The 16799-nt window shown below is 54.2% G+C and overlaps 1 protein-coding gene across 3 annotated transcripts in view; it reads left to right on the plus strand.

Annotated features, from left to right (window-relative positions):
* The first annotated feature begins 12009 nt into the window (after positions 1-12009).
* The window catches only part of GPR161 (G protein-coupled receptor 161), a 35032-nt gene continuing 30242 nt past the window's right edge, over positions 12010-16799 (plus strand). Inside the window, exons 1-3 of one of the 3 annotated variants that reach the window (XM_023519936.1) lie at positions 12010-12427; positions 14849-15573; positions 15975-16777. In XM_023519936.1, the coding sequence (XP_023375704.1) occupies positions 12054-12427; positions 14849-15573; positions 15975-16243 (1368 nt within the window). In that variant the 5' untranslated portion in view covers positions 12010-12053 and the 3' untranslated portion in view covers positions 16244-16777. Of the gene's footprint in view, positions 12428-14848; positions 15574-15722; positions 15945-15974; positions 16778-16799 lie in introns of those variants that run through there. The other 2 variants (XM_023519937.1, XM_023519935.1) reach the window with 2 other exon arrangements.

Genomic DNA, 16799 nt, shown 5'->3' on the forward strand with positions numbered 1-16799 from the left:
GCGTGCCTGGACCGGCGATACGGGTCGTGCGCCCTCTGGCCGAGGGGCTTCCGGCCCGCTCCGGACAGGTGAGTGGGTGAACCGGCCTCGCCCCTCGGCTGGAGCCCGTGAGGACCAGGAGAGCAGCATCCTCCCCGTGGGGCTCAGGGCGCTGTCTCCCCGCGCCGGGCGGGGGCGCGCGCAGAAGTCGCCTGGCCAGCCGGGCGCCGCGGGGTGGCGCCTCTGCCCCTCAGATCTGCGAGAGGGACAGCCGGTTAGCTTTGGGGGCGGGGGGGAGGGGGGCACTTGGCTGGCCTTCGGCGCCTTCTGGGCCAGAGGTTAACCCCGTGCAACCTTTTGACAAAGGCATGTGGGCCGACACCGTCCGGGGTGACCCGGCGCGCGTCTGGGAGGGCTGCGCCCCGGTGACCACGCAGCCGGGCCCTGCAGCGCCCCAGATCCCAGCTTTGAGGCTGTTCTTGGTCCGTATTGTACCTTTCATCCGTTTTGCGAAGCGCTTTCAAGAGCAGGTCGTTTGAAGTAGGGAGGTGGCGTGGTCTGGGAGGCACAGGACCCCAGTGCCTTGATGCGTCCAACCGGGAACGTGGGGTGCGCCATCGGGTGAGCGGGTCGCCAGGAGCTGGAGGCTGCGGGAGGACGGGCGTCACCGCGCCTCCTCCCATCCAGCCGGCCTCGTCCCCTGCCACCTGGAGCCGCACACCCCTCGGGAGAGAGCCACTGGAGCCTCTGGGACAGGGAGGACAGGTGTTTCTCCAACTGGGGTTCGTGCCACCCATTTGAGGCACCTGCCCCAGAGCGCACCGCCATGTTTCATGCTCGCGAAACGCTTCCAAGCGCCCGCGTTTCCCTTTTATTTCGTTCACGTAACATCCCGGTGAAGCGCTGTGGCCCGTTTGATAGGTGAGGAAACTGAGGCCCCAGAGAGGCGAAGCGCTCCGCCCCCAGGGAGGGAGCCAGCCTGGAACTCACGTCTTTGGACTTGGAGTGCTTCTCAGGTGGGCTCCATCACGCAGGCGGGGCCTTTGAACTCTGGACTCCTCCCGGCCCTGCTGCTCCCCTGCCATGGTGGAGATCCAGACCCCTCAGGAGGGAGCCTAACTCAAGGTCTCGGATGCTCATGTCACCCTCTCTTGTTGCATCCCTGTGCACAGGAGTCTGAGAGGCCAAGAAGGGCTGTGCGGTCAGAGGGACTCAGTTCGTTGAGCTCTGCAGAAGGCAGAATGGCAGAACTGGACCTGGCCTCAGTGCCAGCCAAAGGAGGCTCAGTTCTGTGGTGTGAACTCTGGGGCTGGCCGGGGCCAGTCAGGCACCCTGTGGGCAGAAGGGCTGAGTGGGGGCTGTGTGCAGAGCAGGCCTTCTCACAAAGAGACAGGGGCACGTGCCACAAGCCTTCGGCACACTGTCGCCTGCTCTGGATTTTGGGAGACGCTGTACATTTGTATGGAAAAATGCTCCACATTTTTAAAGTTGGCAAGTAATTCAAAACGTGCAGGATGGTTGTGGCGTGCAGACTGCCAGTTTCGCAACCTCTGTGACAGACCCAAGCAAGGGCTTGCTGGCATTCACGGAGGCAATAAAGCACCCCGGAGGGGAGAAGTGGCGTCTAATGGCTGTTTTTCTTTGAGAACAAAAAAACATCAACAAAACCCAGAGATAGCTACCTGGCGTTTAGAGGGAGGACTCACTGCGACCCAGTTGCACCATCGGTTTTTTTGGGTTTCTCCCCCAGTTTTTCCATTGACTCGTCTGTGATTTTATCGATCTGCGAGGCTCTTTTCTGAATTCTGGGCTTGAATCCTTTTCTTGTTCATGAGTCAGAGATCTTGCCTGTTAGATCTTCAACTTTGCTTATTGTACCTTCGATTGTGCAGAAGTATTTAATTTTCATGTGGTTAGATCTACATTGATTTTCTTTGGGGCTTCCAGTTTTCTGTCTTGTTGAGGAAGTCCTCTTCTATCTCGAGATTAAATTTCCCTAAATTTTCTCTTTCCTCTTCGTTCTTTGTTTTTTCTTTTTTTCTTTTTTTTAAAAAAATATTTTAAATGACTGTTTCTTTTTTACTTTTAAACAATTTTCCCTCCTCTCCGGGCACGAGGGAGGTCAGGGTTTAAACCGATGTGAACCTCTTAGCCGATGTGGCATCCTATAATTTCTTTTGCTTTTATAGTGACTTTTTTCATAATGTCTTGAGGACAAGTTGGGAGAAGGTGGGAGAAGAGGCAGAAAGGTCACTGGGCAGTGGAAACAAGGTCCTGGGACTGGAGGACACCGTGAGTGTTTGGAGAACCGTGGCTGGTCCGGGAGAGCCAAAGTGGAGGGTACTAAAGTGATATTCTGCGGGTGCCAGAGAAGGACATGGCACCATCAGGCTTGGGCAGGGGACCGTCAATCTGGCAGCAGATTGGAGTGGGGGCAAATTCAAAGGTAAGAACATGGGGTAGAAACGTCTGGTAGTCATCAGGGGGACGATGGCGAGGCTCTGAGCTGGGCCAGTGGCAGCGAGGATGAAGTTTTGAACGAGAATTTAGTGATGCCTGTGATAGGAATAACCAACCAATATTGATTACTTTACATATGGCAATCCAGGGTTCAGACACGTCCATTAATTAGCCTACTCCAGGTCACACAGCAGGTTTCAGGCAGGGCCTTACCTCATCAGGATTACCTGGCAAGAGTGGCCTGGGATGTCCAAGCTTCTGGGTAAGGTGGTGCTTTTTCCAGGACGGAGAAAAGCATGAAGAACAGCATATTGAGATGGTAGAACAGAGACGATGATGAATTGTATTGCGCACGTTATATCCGAGGTGCCCGAGTGTGACATGTGGGAGAAAACATCCACGAGGTGGGTGGGGATGAGTCTGGAGCTCCAGAGAGTTCTCCGGGCTATCGATGGAGATTCGGAGTCATCACTGTTAAGCGGGTACACAGGGAGCTTAGAGAGATGACGTATCAAATAAGAGATTCTTTTGCCAGTGGTAGAAAATCCAATTCAAATTGGCTAAAGCGGAAAGGAAAGTTATTGGCTCAGGTCACTGTAGAGCTCGGGGGTGTATTTGGCTTCGGGCATGGGTTCAGAATTCAGGGGATTTCATCGGGGCTCATTTCCTTACCTCCTCTTGTGTCAGGCTGTCCCCTCCTGATGGCTAGCAGAAGCTGCATGTCCAGTCCAGTGTCTGTCCCAGGTCTCTGAGCAGCAGTCCTGTTATGTTCCATGAACTGATGGGGTCCGAGGGAGTTGGAATGTGATTGACGAGGCAGCAGTCATGTGTCACATCCACGAAGGCACACGAACTCACTGTGTAAAGGGCGACTCTCCAGAGGAGACTTGGGGGCAACCGCCAGAGCGGGGGCAGTGATGTAGAGGAAGCAAACAGTGTCGTTTGTAGATGACGAAGGAGGAAGTTTAAAAGGCAGACCTGGGAAACAGGGCAGGGCGATTACAGATAAAACAGGTAAATATAACCAGTAAAGAACAGAGACGAGAACAGGATCAGGGCAGCCAAGGGAAGGGGCATCTCAGGAAGAAATGGAAGCAGTCGAAGGTGTCGGATGCTGCACAGAGCTCGAGGAAGGACCCAGTGGATTCAGCTAGGAGGTCACTGGTGACCTTGCTCAAAGCAAAGAGTCATTTATCGTCACCTTGACTGGGACTACCTTCTAGAGGGGGTCGTAGTCCTACCTGACTTCTGCATTCCCCGCCCAGCCCGGGGATTATCAGGTGAGGGCAGAGATGTAGTGATCACGACCAAGGAGTTTGGGCTTTGCCAGTAATTAGGTATATGACTGTGAGTAACTCACCTCACCTCTCTGAACTTCAGCTTCATCTGCGAAATAACACGACCAGAATGAGTTCTGAGCCTTGGTTTTTAGCTCTCAGATGTTGGAGATGAATGAATCTGATCACTTCACAGATTTTTCTCAAAAATACGTTCTTTCTATTGAATATCAGATCAAAGTCGATAATAATGAATAGGGGTGATAGGAAACGTTTTCTGCCACCTGCGAAGTGCTGCTGGGAATTCAAGTTGAACCTGAAGAAGAATTCTTTCTAAGCCATCTAAGCCCCAAATCAAAACTTGGGCTAGGACGTGGGTTCTGAAGGATGACCAAAACCTGGCATCTGGGTAGTAACTGGTGGTAAGGGGTATGTGGGGGTGGAAGGTTCCAGAAAGGTTTCTTCAGAATGTTACTCCTGAGATGGACCTTGAACTAGGTCCTACGTTCACGTAAGTGGCAGCAGGGAGGTCTGAGGCTTGGGCATGGCTTACACCGGTGACCCCACGCTTTCCCTGGCTGTGTGGATCCACGTGCCCTGTAGTGTCACTTCAACTGGAGAAAACGCTTCATTGCAAAAAGCCAAAAAAAAAAAAGCTTAGCGAGGAAGCTGTTTTAATAATCCAGAGATGACGGAACGTGTCCTGGCCCGGAAAGGTGGCACTGGAGACAGTAAGATACAGGTGAATTCTACAGACATTTCAACAGTAGGGCAGCAGATCTGCTGACGGACTGGGGAGGGGGTGCGAGAAAAAGCGAGAAGTCAGGAAACCCCCACGTGTGGGGTCCGAGCTCTGGAAGGATGGGGGTGCCGTGACGTGAATGGAAGAGCAGGTTCGAGGGGCAAAAGATGTGGAGAGTCCGGTTCTGGACACGCGAGGCTCATGCGCCTGGGACACCCACGTGGAGCTGGGGAGCAGTCGCGTGTGTGAGCCGGGAGCTTGGGAGTGGCTTCTGTCCGCCCCGCGGGCCCCGCACCACACCCTCGGCTCAGCTGCCTGGTGAATCACCACCAACACTTCTGGCAGCAGCATCAGGTAGACTTGGGCCGGTCTGACCCGGTCTGACCCAGCTCTGCCTTCAGGATTTGCTGGGTTCCCAGACCCAGGCGAGATGGCCAAGCGGCCAGCATCTGGCGCCTTTGAGGAGCCTGCTCTTCTCCCGCCCGGGGGGATGGCGGGGTCCAGCCAGGGGCGCCCAGTGCCCGGCGGGGGAGCGATACCTGCCTTGTGTGCAGCTGGAAAGTTACTTCTGAAGTGAGGTCTTGCTCTACCCTCAACTGCAAAGCTGTGGTCAGACCACTGTTGCTTGTCTTCCTCTTCCCTAAAGCGTGTTCTCTTGGGGCTTAAGACTGTCCCCTGCGTGAGTCGTCTTCCTCGTGACTTCAGCTGGTTGTTTGTGGACTTTCTGGGAGGCTCACACGGACCCTCCCCTGTCCAGGCGATGATGGCAACTTTCAGCGTTGCTGGTGGAGGCCTGGGAGAGAGGCCAGCTGCCCTTGAAAAAATTCAGCTGACGGTCCGCGGCCGGGTCCAACTTGGCCGGCGTACTGAGTGTTGCTCTCACGCTCCAACGTGTGCACTAAAAACTGCCACGGAGCCGTCTGATGAGCAGAAGGTGGAGTTCGGGTTCTCCATGTAACTCGGGAGCATGCAGCGCCGTGGGGCCTCCACCCAGTGGGCTCGGCCTTGGAAGCCACCGCGGGACTGGTCCCGAGGGAGGGGGCATCCACGCCGGGCACGGCCTGAGTTTCCTCGTCTGTGACAGGAGGTCACTCTAGATGCTGTCTGTGGTCCTTCTCTCTCCGTGGCCGTGATGCTGTAAAGGTAGCTACTTCCTTCATTTCGTGCCTCCCCAAACAGACCCCGTTGGGGAGAGAAGTGAGAGAGCGGGTACCCCTCGGGATTTTGTTTCCAACCTTCTTATTACGGTAAAATAACATCCGACGTGAAATTTACCCTCTGAGCCGATTGTTTCTCATCTCGGCCATTTCGAAGTGCACGGCCCAGCGGTATCGAGTATGTCTGTGCTGCGGCAGCACCTCCGCTACGACATACGGAATCCGCTCTGCTCTGGCGAGTGGAGGGGTCGAAGGTGCACGGAGATCTGTGTGCGGCCAGAGGGCCGAGCTGTACAGCGGCCACCTACTGGGCGCTTAACCTTTCAGAGCCTCAGTTTCCCCATTTTATTTGCACGGGGTGCTAAACACTATTCTGAGCACTGTACAAATATTAACTCAGTGATTCCTCCCACCCGCCCTACGAGGCAGGTGCTCCTGAAGGAGGTGTATTATCCCCGTTTACAGATGAGGAAGCTGATGCCCAGAGAGGTTAAGTGACACGTCAAGGTCACAGAGCCAGTGAGTAGGGGAGCCGGGACTTGAACCCGGCTTTCTGGTTCCATGGTTTGTGCTCCTCGGCCCGTGGCCCGCCGCCTCTCCAGTGCAGAGAGGAGTGAGTCCTGCCCCTCAGTCACGTGCAAGGCCGGTGAGGTGAGGTACATACTGACTGATGGTCATTAGTTAATCATCGTGAAGCGACACCCTGGACGTGGGTGAGATTCTCAAGAGTGTGGGGAAGTGACTGCCGAGGAGCAAGAGCCTATTTAGGACAGACGTTTGACAGACCCCGGCGGACGCCCCTGTGGACGCGGCGTGGTCAGCGGCGAAAACCGGAGACGCGCCCAGCCACACATCCAGCCCCCGCACCAGGAAGGGCAGCGAGGTGCTCGGGTTGGTCACGGGTGTGCGGAGGGGACCACAGACAGGGACCCCGAGGCCACTGGGGTTCTGATTCCAGCTTCCTTTCCTTGCCCAAGCTCAGCCCTGCTCTAAGGGGGCCTCAGCCAGGACGTCACGAGTTTTCTGTGCCCTCGTGGGGACAAGAGCAAAGCGCTGTGCATTGTCACGGACCCTGGGTTCGCTGGCTGTGCACATCCGTCTGGGGTTACAGAGGCCAAGTCACTGTGCCCACCATCTTTGGGTCCGTTTTCATGGGCGCGCCAGGGAAGGATGGAGCGGGGCGGGGAGACCCGGGGTCCTGTGACCCCTTTGTGGCTCTCCACCGGTCACGTGACCTGGTTTGTGAGCAGGTGAGGCGCGCGTTCACGCTTTCCACTCCATTGCCTTAGTGCAGAGCGAGTGGTTATTACGACCCCCTTCCCAGCTCTCCCCACCCCCCCAGCTGGTAACTGATGTGTGTCAAGTGCTTTGGGGGGCCGAGATGGAGAGCCCTTGAGCATACAGCCGAACAGCATCGCTGTGACCTCACCTGGGCTCCTTCGAAGTGGGGACGAGGACGATTCAGGAGGGTCGTTTATTCTAACACCTTGTGCACCTACCTGTTGGCCTTGGAGCTGAGCGTCACACCCCGTCCTTTGGCCTCAGGGTCGGTACACTTAACCACCGTGCCTCGGGGTCTTTCTGACAAATGCACGTTGTCGACAGCCTGTCAACAGGAAGAAAGAAGTTCCCTATAGGTCGATGAAAGTCAAAACCACAGAATATCCACATTTGCATAAATAAGAGGGACTCCGCCCTTACTTTGTAGTAATTCTGTCCTTGCCAATCAAGGCATTTCCAGAATCATTTCTTGGGAATTACCATGCAAGCCAATTTATAAAACACAATAGGTACCTGTCTGAATATTCTATAGTGTCACCTTGTTTTGTAACCCAAAATGATGCTATCACTTGAGTGACATGCTTTGGCTTTGAATGACTCAAGGCTGTTGCCGGTCATCTAATCCAGCAGACGAAGAGAGGAGTGACCATAATACATTGAACCGTGACAGTAATGACAAGTAGATGTCCTGCCCTCCCTGTGACCTTTCTGGGAGGGAGAACGCTCTTTCTCGGGAAGAATTTCTGATATTTCGTGTTGCTCCTCGGCGTTGCAGCCCGAGGGGATTATCTGGTGGACAGGACGGAGTGAGGGTGGGGGTCAGACACCCTTGTGTCTGGCAGCAGAACTAGCCGGGAGGGTAGAAGCGTGAGTCACGCTTGAATTTGCTTCATTAGTTGGGCCCCGGCTTGTCAGGCCCTGGTAAGCTGTCCGCCCGCCAGGCAGCCTTCACTGGCATTCCAAACCCTCTCCCTTGTTCTTTAAAAGTACAGCCCCGGGGTGTCTGCTGGGGCTTGTGCCTGCCCCACGCCTAGGGGCCTCCTGGCAGGGACTGAAATTGTGGGTTTCCCTGGGGGCAAGTCTTTGGCCCGCAGCCCCCCTCTGCCTCCTGGGGAGGGTTGGAGCAGAGGGTGTGAGGAGCGGGGCTGCCAGGCCTGGGCTGGGATTCACAGTGCCCCGTGTGCCTGCCAGCTGGGCCTCTGGAGAGTAACGAGGTGGATGGAGGGGTACTCTTTCTTTTCTGTTCTTTTAGTGGTCACTTTTATAGTGTTAAGCGTCGTATTTGACTTAACAATGACAGAAGATTGGGAGGCTAGTCATTCATCAACAAGTAATGGCTGAGTTACCTTCCAGGTGCCAGGCATTGTGCAAGGACTAGGGAAACGGCCATGACCACAGCCTCTGCCCCAAGACTCACTTGGGATATTCTTACTCCAGTCACACGTTGAAGAGCTTCCATGTTGCTTAATATTTTAATTTCCTCGATTTCAAAGCGCCCAGATGAGCTATTTTTATAACATCTGCTGTTGATGTTTAACACTTTTCATTAAAAACTTTTTTTGCAGTTCTTATATTTACCAATTTCTTTTCTAACGCTTGATTCTGGCATCCTACCCCTCCCTAATTTCTGGATTCAGTTTCCTTCGTGAATGTAGATCATTCGATAAGAAGTCAATACTCAATATTCTGGTGCTGTTTGCCTCAAAAGTATATGGTACCCTCTTTCACGTGATACTATAGATTCTTTTAGGGCAAGAATTCTTTTCTTCGGCACTTTCGAGAGATTTTCTTTTGGGAGGTCACGTTTAATCCAGCACGTCTGTGAATTTGGAGTAGGAAACGTGCTCACATCGGCCGAGTCCACCATATTGCCAGAAATAATCTCCATAATAAATGAAAAGCAGTGCACTTAGCTGGGATGAAGCGATCATACTTCATGAAGTACTTCCTAGTCATCCTCTCATTTGCCTTTTGTATTTTCAAGTTTTGAATCTCTGTGACTGCTTTCCGGGGCATTTCCTCGGACCTGTTTTTATATTTATATTTGAATAGTGAGTACATGCTGATAATCTCCAGGAACTGATCTAATACGGGGTCTCCCTCACCTTCCCTTCGTCCGTGGCTCATCTCTCCTTCCTCCCGCGGTAGGAAACAGTGACTGCCAGCATAAGCACGTGTACTCGGTCGCAACACTCAAAACGGTCATCGCACATTACGACGTTAATAATATCTAAGCCACTAAAGGCATCTTAGTTCTTTAGTGCATAGAACGTATACCATTAAGGGTATACGGTCAAAATACTGCATTCAAAAGCTGTCTGCTATAATCTTTCTCTGCATGGTTATGTTATTAATCTGACACTCAAGGAGGCTTATTTTTTGCTGTTCGCAATCAATTTTATGTTTATTTCGTACCCGTTTTTATTTAATATTTTAGTATGTAAAATATTCACATGCATCTAAGATCAAAACTAAACAAACGCTTAGAGAAATTCTACTGCCATCTCTGTTTTAGTTTCCGGTTTATCTTTTCTGTTTTTCTTTTTGGCCTAAGTAAACATATATTTATATGTTTGTGTGCAAATGTATTCTTATTTACCTTTTCCCTTGTTTCTATTTTTTTTTTTTTTTTTTTTACAACTAGTGCCTCTGAAGAAAATAAGAACCTCTTGTGTCTGTTATTTTGTATTACGAACTGGTATCTTCAGGGTAAATATGCAGAAATGGAATTGCTGGGTCGAAAGGTCATGCTGATGTCGTTTTGCTAAATTCCCCTCCGTGGGGCCGTTGCGTTTTGCGTTTGCATTTGGGGTGTGGAGGATCCCTCTCCACAGAGCGCTGCCAAGCTTCTGAGTTTTTACGGGCCCGAAAGGCAAGGAGTGGTATCTCAGTGTAGTTTTAATGTGCATTTCTCTTATTTTGAATGAAATAGGGCCTCTTTTCGTCTGTTTAAGAACCATTGGTGTATCTTTCTCTCTCAATTCTGTCTTTTTTTTCCCAGTTTGATCGAAATATAATTGACACATACATTGTGCAAGGTCAAGGCTGTACAACATAATGATTTGATATATCGTGAAATGATTAGCATAATGTTAACATACCGTCACAGAGTCACAATTTTTTGTCTTTTTTTCCACTTTTCTATCTTTTTTTATCTTTCTTGATTTTTTTTTTTTAGGAATTCTTTATAAAGAACAATTAGTCCTTTTTCTGTGATACACGTTGTACATATTTTCTCACTTTGTCATTTGTCTAATGACTCAAAGTGTGTTTTCTTAACCACCGTGTTATATCACTTGTGTAGTTAAGAGTAATAGCCTTACTAAGACCTTACCTTGCGACACCAATTAATTTACATACAAGAGTTAACAAAATCCAGAACTCAAAAGATGAAGACAAAACCCAAAATAACCTCACAAAGGCACAGACATGGAAAGCTTACCTATGAAGGATATTCATAGCATAAAGCCAGAGCAACTTAACATATTACGTAACCGAAGCAAAATTCAGAATATTGTAGCGGCCTGGAAAGGGGGACCAAAATAAAATTTAGTATAAATAATGTTTTATATTTAGGCTTAAAAACATTAATTTCGGAGGTTCAAGATGGGGGACACCTGCCTTCGCCGAAATTCCTGTGTGTGTAAACGTTCCGCCTTAGTCGGCCATATGCTTATATCAGCCCAGCAGTTGCCAAAAAAGAAAAAAAAAATGCATCATTAGAGTCAAGAGAAGGCGATCATCCTGATCTCGGAGGAGACTGTGCCTTGCACTCAACACTTACCGGACCACGTCCAGAATGGTGCGTCCGTTTGGGGGGCCACAGGTCCAGGGGATCGCAGACATCCGAGAGCAGGTCCAAAGCGGGGCATCTGAGTTAGCGAACGTTCTGGAAGGCACATCAGGAACCGGGAGATGTCGTCTGGGGAAGGAAAAGCGAGTGACTCGTGAGGTGTTTCCAGACTGGCGGGTGGAGGGAGGAGAATTATTCGGTCCTGGCCACGCCAGCAGGCCTGGGACCTGTGGTCACCAGGTCAGCAGGCAGGCTCCCTAGGAAGGGAGATTTCTCCTCTAGGTCTGCTGGCGAGGGAGGAGCCGCCCGAGCCCACCGGCTCCCCGTGGCCGGAGCTGTTTGGACAGAGAGGTGTCAGGTCAGCCCGGGGAGCTGTGGGGAAGGCCGCGGCTGTGTGAGTCCGCCAGGGCAACCTGTTCTTCTTGTCTGGCTCAGGAAAAGCAGTCTGTCCTTCCTTCCTGGTGTCCTCTGTTTGTGGGGAGCATCATCCGTGGGCTGTTTCGGCCGATTGAAGGAGCTGAAATCTTTGGAGAAACGTTCGTCTTAGGCTGTAATGTTAACGTGTCGGCGTTGAGTTTTGGCCAGGATCCTCCGCACAGAGCAGGGCGTCTGTGGGCCCAGACCGCGACTGGTCCCCGTTTACGGTCAGTGCTGAGGCCGTTGCCCCCCGCACCGGGTGCGGCAGGAGCAGTCACGACATCTCGCTATGAGCTGTACTGGTCTAAGCCCCGCTCAGGGACTCAGAAGCGCCCCCATGATAAGCTAGTGTCAGACCTCAGTGTGAACTTCAGTCAACTGGAGATGGGATCAGAACGCAGATCCCGGTTCTGCGAGTCAGGGCTGGAGCCGGAGATGCTGCCTCTGTCACAAGCTCCAGGTGACACTGCTGGTTCAGGGACCCCGCCCTGAGTCGTGAGGGTCCTCAGTGCAGCCCCGTAAGCCATTTGTAACAGAACCACCTGCTCCAGCCTGCTCGTTTCAGCCGCAGATTTCAACCTCTGATCTCTGGGGCCAGAATCCAGCCACGGACCCCAAGGATCCGCTCTTGGGGCTGGCACTCCAGGTGCTTCTTCGGCACTTTGGAGCTTTTGAGCCACTGGCCTTGGGAGAACGGGCAGGGTGGTTCGGACTGGACAAATGCCTCATTCAAGGGACACAGTGAGTCGTACACAAAGCTGGTTACAGAAAACAGGCTACGTGGAGCTTGCTGGCCAAGACCTCTAGATGAGCTGGGTGGCCGGGGGCCTCCACTGCTCTCGTGAAGGTCACGATGCGGTCTGATGACCCTTTCCCTGTCCCCCGGTCTTCGTGTTCCTCCAGTCGTCCAGCATGCCCCGCCCACCCCACGCCCAGGCGCACTGACCATGAGCCTCAACTCCTCCCTGGGCCACTGGAAGGAGCTGAGCAACCTCACCGCGGAGGTAGGTGGCGAAGGGGGCATCCTCGTCACCGAGTTCATCGCCATCGTCATCATCACCATCTTTGTCTGCCTGGGCAACCTGGTCATCGTGGTCACCTTGTACAAGAAGTCCTACCTCCTCACCCTCAGCAACAAGTTCGTCTTCAGCTTGACCCTGTCCAACTTCCTGCTGTCTGTGCTGGTGCTGCCATTCGTGGTGACGAGTGCCATTCGGCGGGAATGGATCTTCGGGGTGGTCTGGTGCCACTTCTCCGCCCTCCTCTACCTGCTGATCAGCTCGGCCAGCATGCTGACCCTCGGGGTCATTGCCGTCGACCGGTAAGCCCGCCACACGCCGAGCGAGCCGACGCGTTAGGGAGGGCGTGCGGAGGGGAGCCCGGTCCTGCGCTCTCACGCTGCCCGGGTTCCTCGGGGGGCGCGGGGGTGCTGTGGGGAGTGGCACGGCCCTGCGGGGCCAGGATGAGAATGCAGGGGTCCGCCTTTGCTTCCATCCCTCCAGCCAGAGCCCCTGGGATTTCTCGGGTTGATCTTGCTTGTAAGTTTATTTTTTAAAAGAGGTTCCATTTTCAAAAAAAACCCAAAAAGTTCTAAAAACTGCTGATTCTCCGTTTATAGTTGAGAAACAGAAGCTGAGGAAGGTGATATGTCAGAGGAGGTATTAGGCCCAGGTCCTCCCCAGCCTGCCATCCACTGTCTGTTGCTTTGGCTTGAGCCAGAGTCGGACCCTGTGACACAAAGGACGGGGCCTTGACAGTCGGCCCCTGGATGAGTCAGACGAGCCCCACGCTCCCCGGGAAGACCACGCAGGGAACGGAGACCGTGGCACCTGGGAGCGATGGCGTGTGCTTTTAAAAATCGGGGTAGTCCCTTCCCGCGGTCTCGCTGGCTCAGACAGAAGTGTCACTGCCGATGTCCCTCAGATACCTGAGCAGGTTCCTTCAGACTCCCGTGTGGTGCTGTCAGAGTTGGTTATGCAAGTCTCGCAGGCTTCGACAGCGAGTTTCCAGCCCTTAGAGTCATCTCGTTGGTTAACATTTTGTGGACGGTCACTCCATCCCTGGCAAGCGTGGATTTCACGAGGGCAGAGAGGGTCGACTCAAGTTCATTGAGTCTTAGACTTGGTGGGGAAGCTGGCAGCCGAGTCAGGGCCACACAGAGGGGGTGAGCCAGCCATGTTGTCCCTGGGGAACACAAGTCCCCAGGCTCCCTTGAGACCATCAGGGTTTGAGCTGACGAGTGGTCGCTGGATTGTCCTCTAGGTCCGAGGCCAGAATGCTGTCGCTGTCTGCACTGTGGGGGATGGAGGGTGGAGGAAGCACTTGGTCATCCCACACTGCGGCCGATGAAACTCCAGCTCTGAAATCTGTCCTAATGACTGACAGTAGCTGGACCCGGGGCCGGTTAGTTAGGGTGAGGAAAACCTGCAGCGCCATCGGGAGCTTGTTCTGTACGCAGGGAGGTGTTCACCCCGAGGTGGCTGCGGTCAGCTTAGGTTTCCGTCGTGCTCGGGGTGGACTCACCGTATTAAAACCAAGGTCTCTATCAAAGTGGTTAGTTAGCTCACGGCAGCAGAGCCGAGCGCTGGGGCCCTTACGCGCCTGACGGATTTCCGGTGACACGTGACGTCAGGCAAGCCTCTCTTGAGACCAGGGGTCATGGCTGGGCTCACGTCGAGGGTGAGTTGTTGCAGAATGTCGGGAGGCAGTGGAGAGTGCTCAAAGCCAAGGGCACCCTCCTCTCCGGCCTGTGTCCCCCCCAGGGGAGGGCAGAGCTGCTTTTGTTCCGTTTTTTCCTTCGAACCAGCAGCTAGGCCTAAATGAGGCTTAAATTTAAGAAGCGAAGTTTCACATCTGTGAAATCCATTGCCTGTGGGTAGATGTGGAAATGTTCTGTCTTGATAGACGTGTAGATTTGTGCATTTCAGTGTATACAAGTTTATCCCTACCCCCCACCCAAAGTAACCCCCGCTAACAAAGCTCTCTGGCCTGTCCGTGGGGGCTCATGTGACTCATGGAGACTGACCCCCGGAGCCAGCACTGGCCCCCCGGGAAGGCATGCAGTGGGACGTGGACTCAGCTGGAAGAGATCACTGTCACATCCCCTGGGCTTGATCCCCTGGGCTCGCTCATGCCCAGACTTAGTCAGCGAGCGATATAAACACCATTCGCTAAAATAAAGCAGAAGTCTGGCCATAAAATAATAATAATAACGGCCTTGACGGTAGCCAGAAGGCTGTGTCGCAGAGGACAGCTTATTAATCGTAATTGTGTTTATGACAGCCAGAACAGGGTTGGTCAAAGGCGGGGACATTTAACAGTCCCCAGGCCTGGCCACCCACCCCGGGCTGCACTGTCAACCTGAGGTGTCTGAGGTCAGAGGGCCTGCACGTATTTTAAAGGGGCAGAGGTAGGTAGAAACTTGCCTGGATTCTTTTTAAAAAGTGAAGGAAATCTTCCCCAGAAGTGCCCGCTGACCCCACGCCAGCAAACTGCCCTGGCGCGTCGTGTGCCAGGCAGGATAACAGCACCCAGGTCAGCTGGTCACTTGGCGAGGGGCAGGAGACCACCAGGACTTACATGGGCCGGCAGCGTGGCCACCCCGTCCCTCTGCCTGAAACTGCTGTTCCCTTGAGTCCGGGGCCGGGGCCGGGGCCGGGGGTGGCGCCGTCCTGGGGGCAGAAGCGGGTGCCCATCCTGGTGTGTCGTCTCTGTTCCGACTCCCCCTCCGTCCCTGCTCTAGCTACTATGCCGTCCTGTACCCCATGGTGTACCCCACGAAGATCACGGGGAACCGGGCCGTGATGGCGCTCGTCTACATCTGGCTGCACTCCCTGGTCGGCTGCCTGCCGCCGCTCTTCGGGTGGTCGTCCGTGGAGTTTGACGAGTTCAAGTGGATGTGCGTGGCCGCGTGGCACCGAGAGCCCAGCTACACCGCCTTCTGGCAGACCTGGTGCGCCCTCTTCCCGTTCCTGGCCATGCTGGTGTGCTACGGCTTCATCTTCCGCGTGGCCAGGGTCAAGGCCCGCAAGGTGCACTGCGGGACCGTGGTCATCGCAGAGGAGGACGCGGGCCGGGGCGGCCGGAAGGACTCCAGCACGTCCACGTCCTCCTCGGGCAGCCGGCGCAGCGCCCCCCAGGGCGCCGTGTACTCGGCCAACCAGTGCAAGGCCCTCATCACCATCCTGGTGGTGGTCGGCGCCTTCGTGGTCACCTGGGGCCCCTACATGGTCGTCATCACGTCTGAGGCCCTCTGGGGGAAGAACTGCGTCTCCCCGCGCCTGGAGACCTGGGCCACGTGGCTGTCCTTCACCAGCGCCATCTGCCACCCCCTGATCTACGGGCTCTGGAACAAGACGGTCCGCAAGGAGCTGCTGGGCGTGTGCTTCGGAGACCGGTATTACCGGGGACCGTTCGGGCAGCGGCCGAGGACTTCCCGGCTCTTCAGCATTTCCAACAGGATCACAGGTAAGGGGGGGACGCGGGGTCACGGCCGGAAAGGCGTGCCCGCCTCCCAGCCGCTCCGCGGGGTCATGGGTGATGGGTGATGGGCGATGGGCGAGGTCTCAGGGGACCGGATCACACCCGTGGTCCGCTGGGGTCCTCCTCCTGGTCAGCGTCCCACGTTGTATCCGGTCGTCACGTCGCCCTTGGCCGCCTGCACGTGGTTCTTTCTTGCCTTCCATGACGTTGACACTCGCAGAGTACGGGTCAGGAGTTTTGAAGAAAGCCCCTCAGTTTGCGTTTGGCCGAAGCGTCCTCGAGATTAGAATGAGGCTGTACGTTTCGGACGGGACAGAGCCAGCCCTCTGGCCTCTTAGGAGAATCCCACCCCCGTGACCTTGTCTCACCGTGCGTGCCTCCCACAGCCTCCGTCTCTGAGTGCCACCTCGCTGGGCTCAGGGCTCCACCGTGGATGGAGGGAAGAGACACGTTCAGTCACGCAGTCAAGGTGCTGTCGGGCAGGTTTTTCCACTGTAAAGTCGCCGTTTTTCCTGTTGTAATCGATGAACATAACAGAGGAGAGGCTTTGAAGCTATGCGGACATCCCGTTTCTCCTTCAGCCTCCCCCACGTCTTCCTCATGCCGTGGCGGGGTGGGCCTTGCCTCTGCCGTTGTCACCGTGTTGTCCTGTTAGGAGCCAGCTGGGTTTCTCAGGGTCCCGTCTGCGGCAGACCGTCGCTTGGACGAGGCTTTGAGGACACTTGCCAGGTAGCCATGGAAGGAGCCTGTGCAGGCCGCAGTTCTGGTCTCCTGCTGGGTGACGCTGGGCAGCGCCAGGCACTCGTCGGGGGGGTCTTCCACCTCCCCTCTCAAGGGGGTCCGGACGAAGAACAGCTCGGAGGTGGCGATGACAGGAGAGGCCGTTACACAAACAACATCACTGATTAGCTTCCTGGGCTTATGGTGCGTCCCTTCTCGAGAGAGGAAGGAATTCTGGGGCTTTCTATCCTGACCACAGGAGAAAAATAATCTCCCTGTATCCTAGTATTGTAACCACTGAAATGCCCGCCCCCTGACACTTGCAAGCCTGTTTTCAGGTGTGGCTTGTGAGCCAGAAGTACACTCGGGTCTGGTTTCGTGTCACGAACTTATTTGTTCCGATTTTATAAAACCACTTATGTCCTAGGCAAAAATATGTTAAACGTTTTCTATTCCTGTGAAAAATGAGGAAGGAAAAAAAAGGAGGAAAG

Source organism: Pteropus vampyrus, unplaced genomic scaffold, assembly GCF_000151845.1.
Source record: "Pteropus vampyrus isolate Shadow unplaced genomic scaffold, Pvam_2.0 Scaffold241, whole genome shotgun sequence".
In the NCBI taxonomy this organism is placed as follows: Eukaryota; Metazoa; Chordata; class Mammalia; order Chiroptera; family Pteropodidae; genus Pteropus; species Pteropus vampyrus.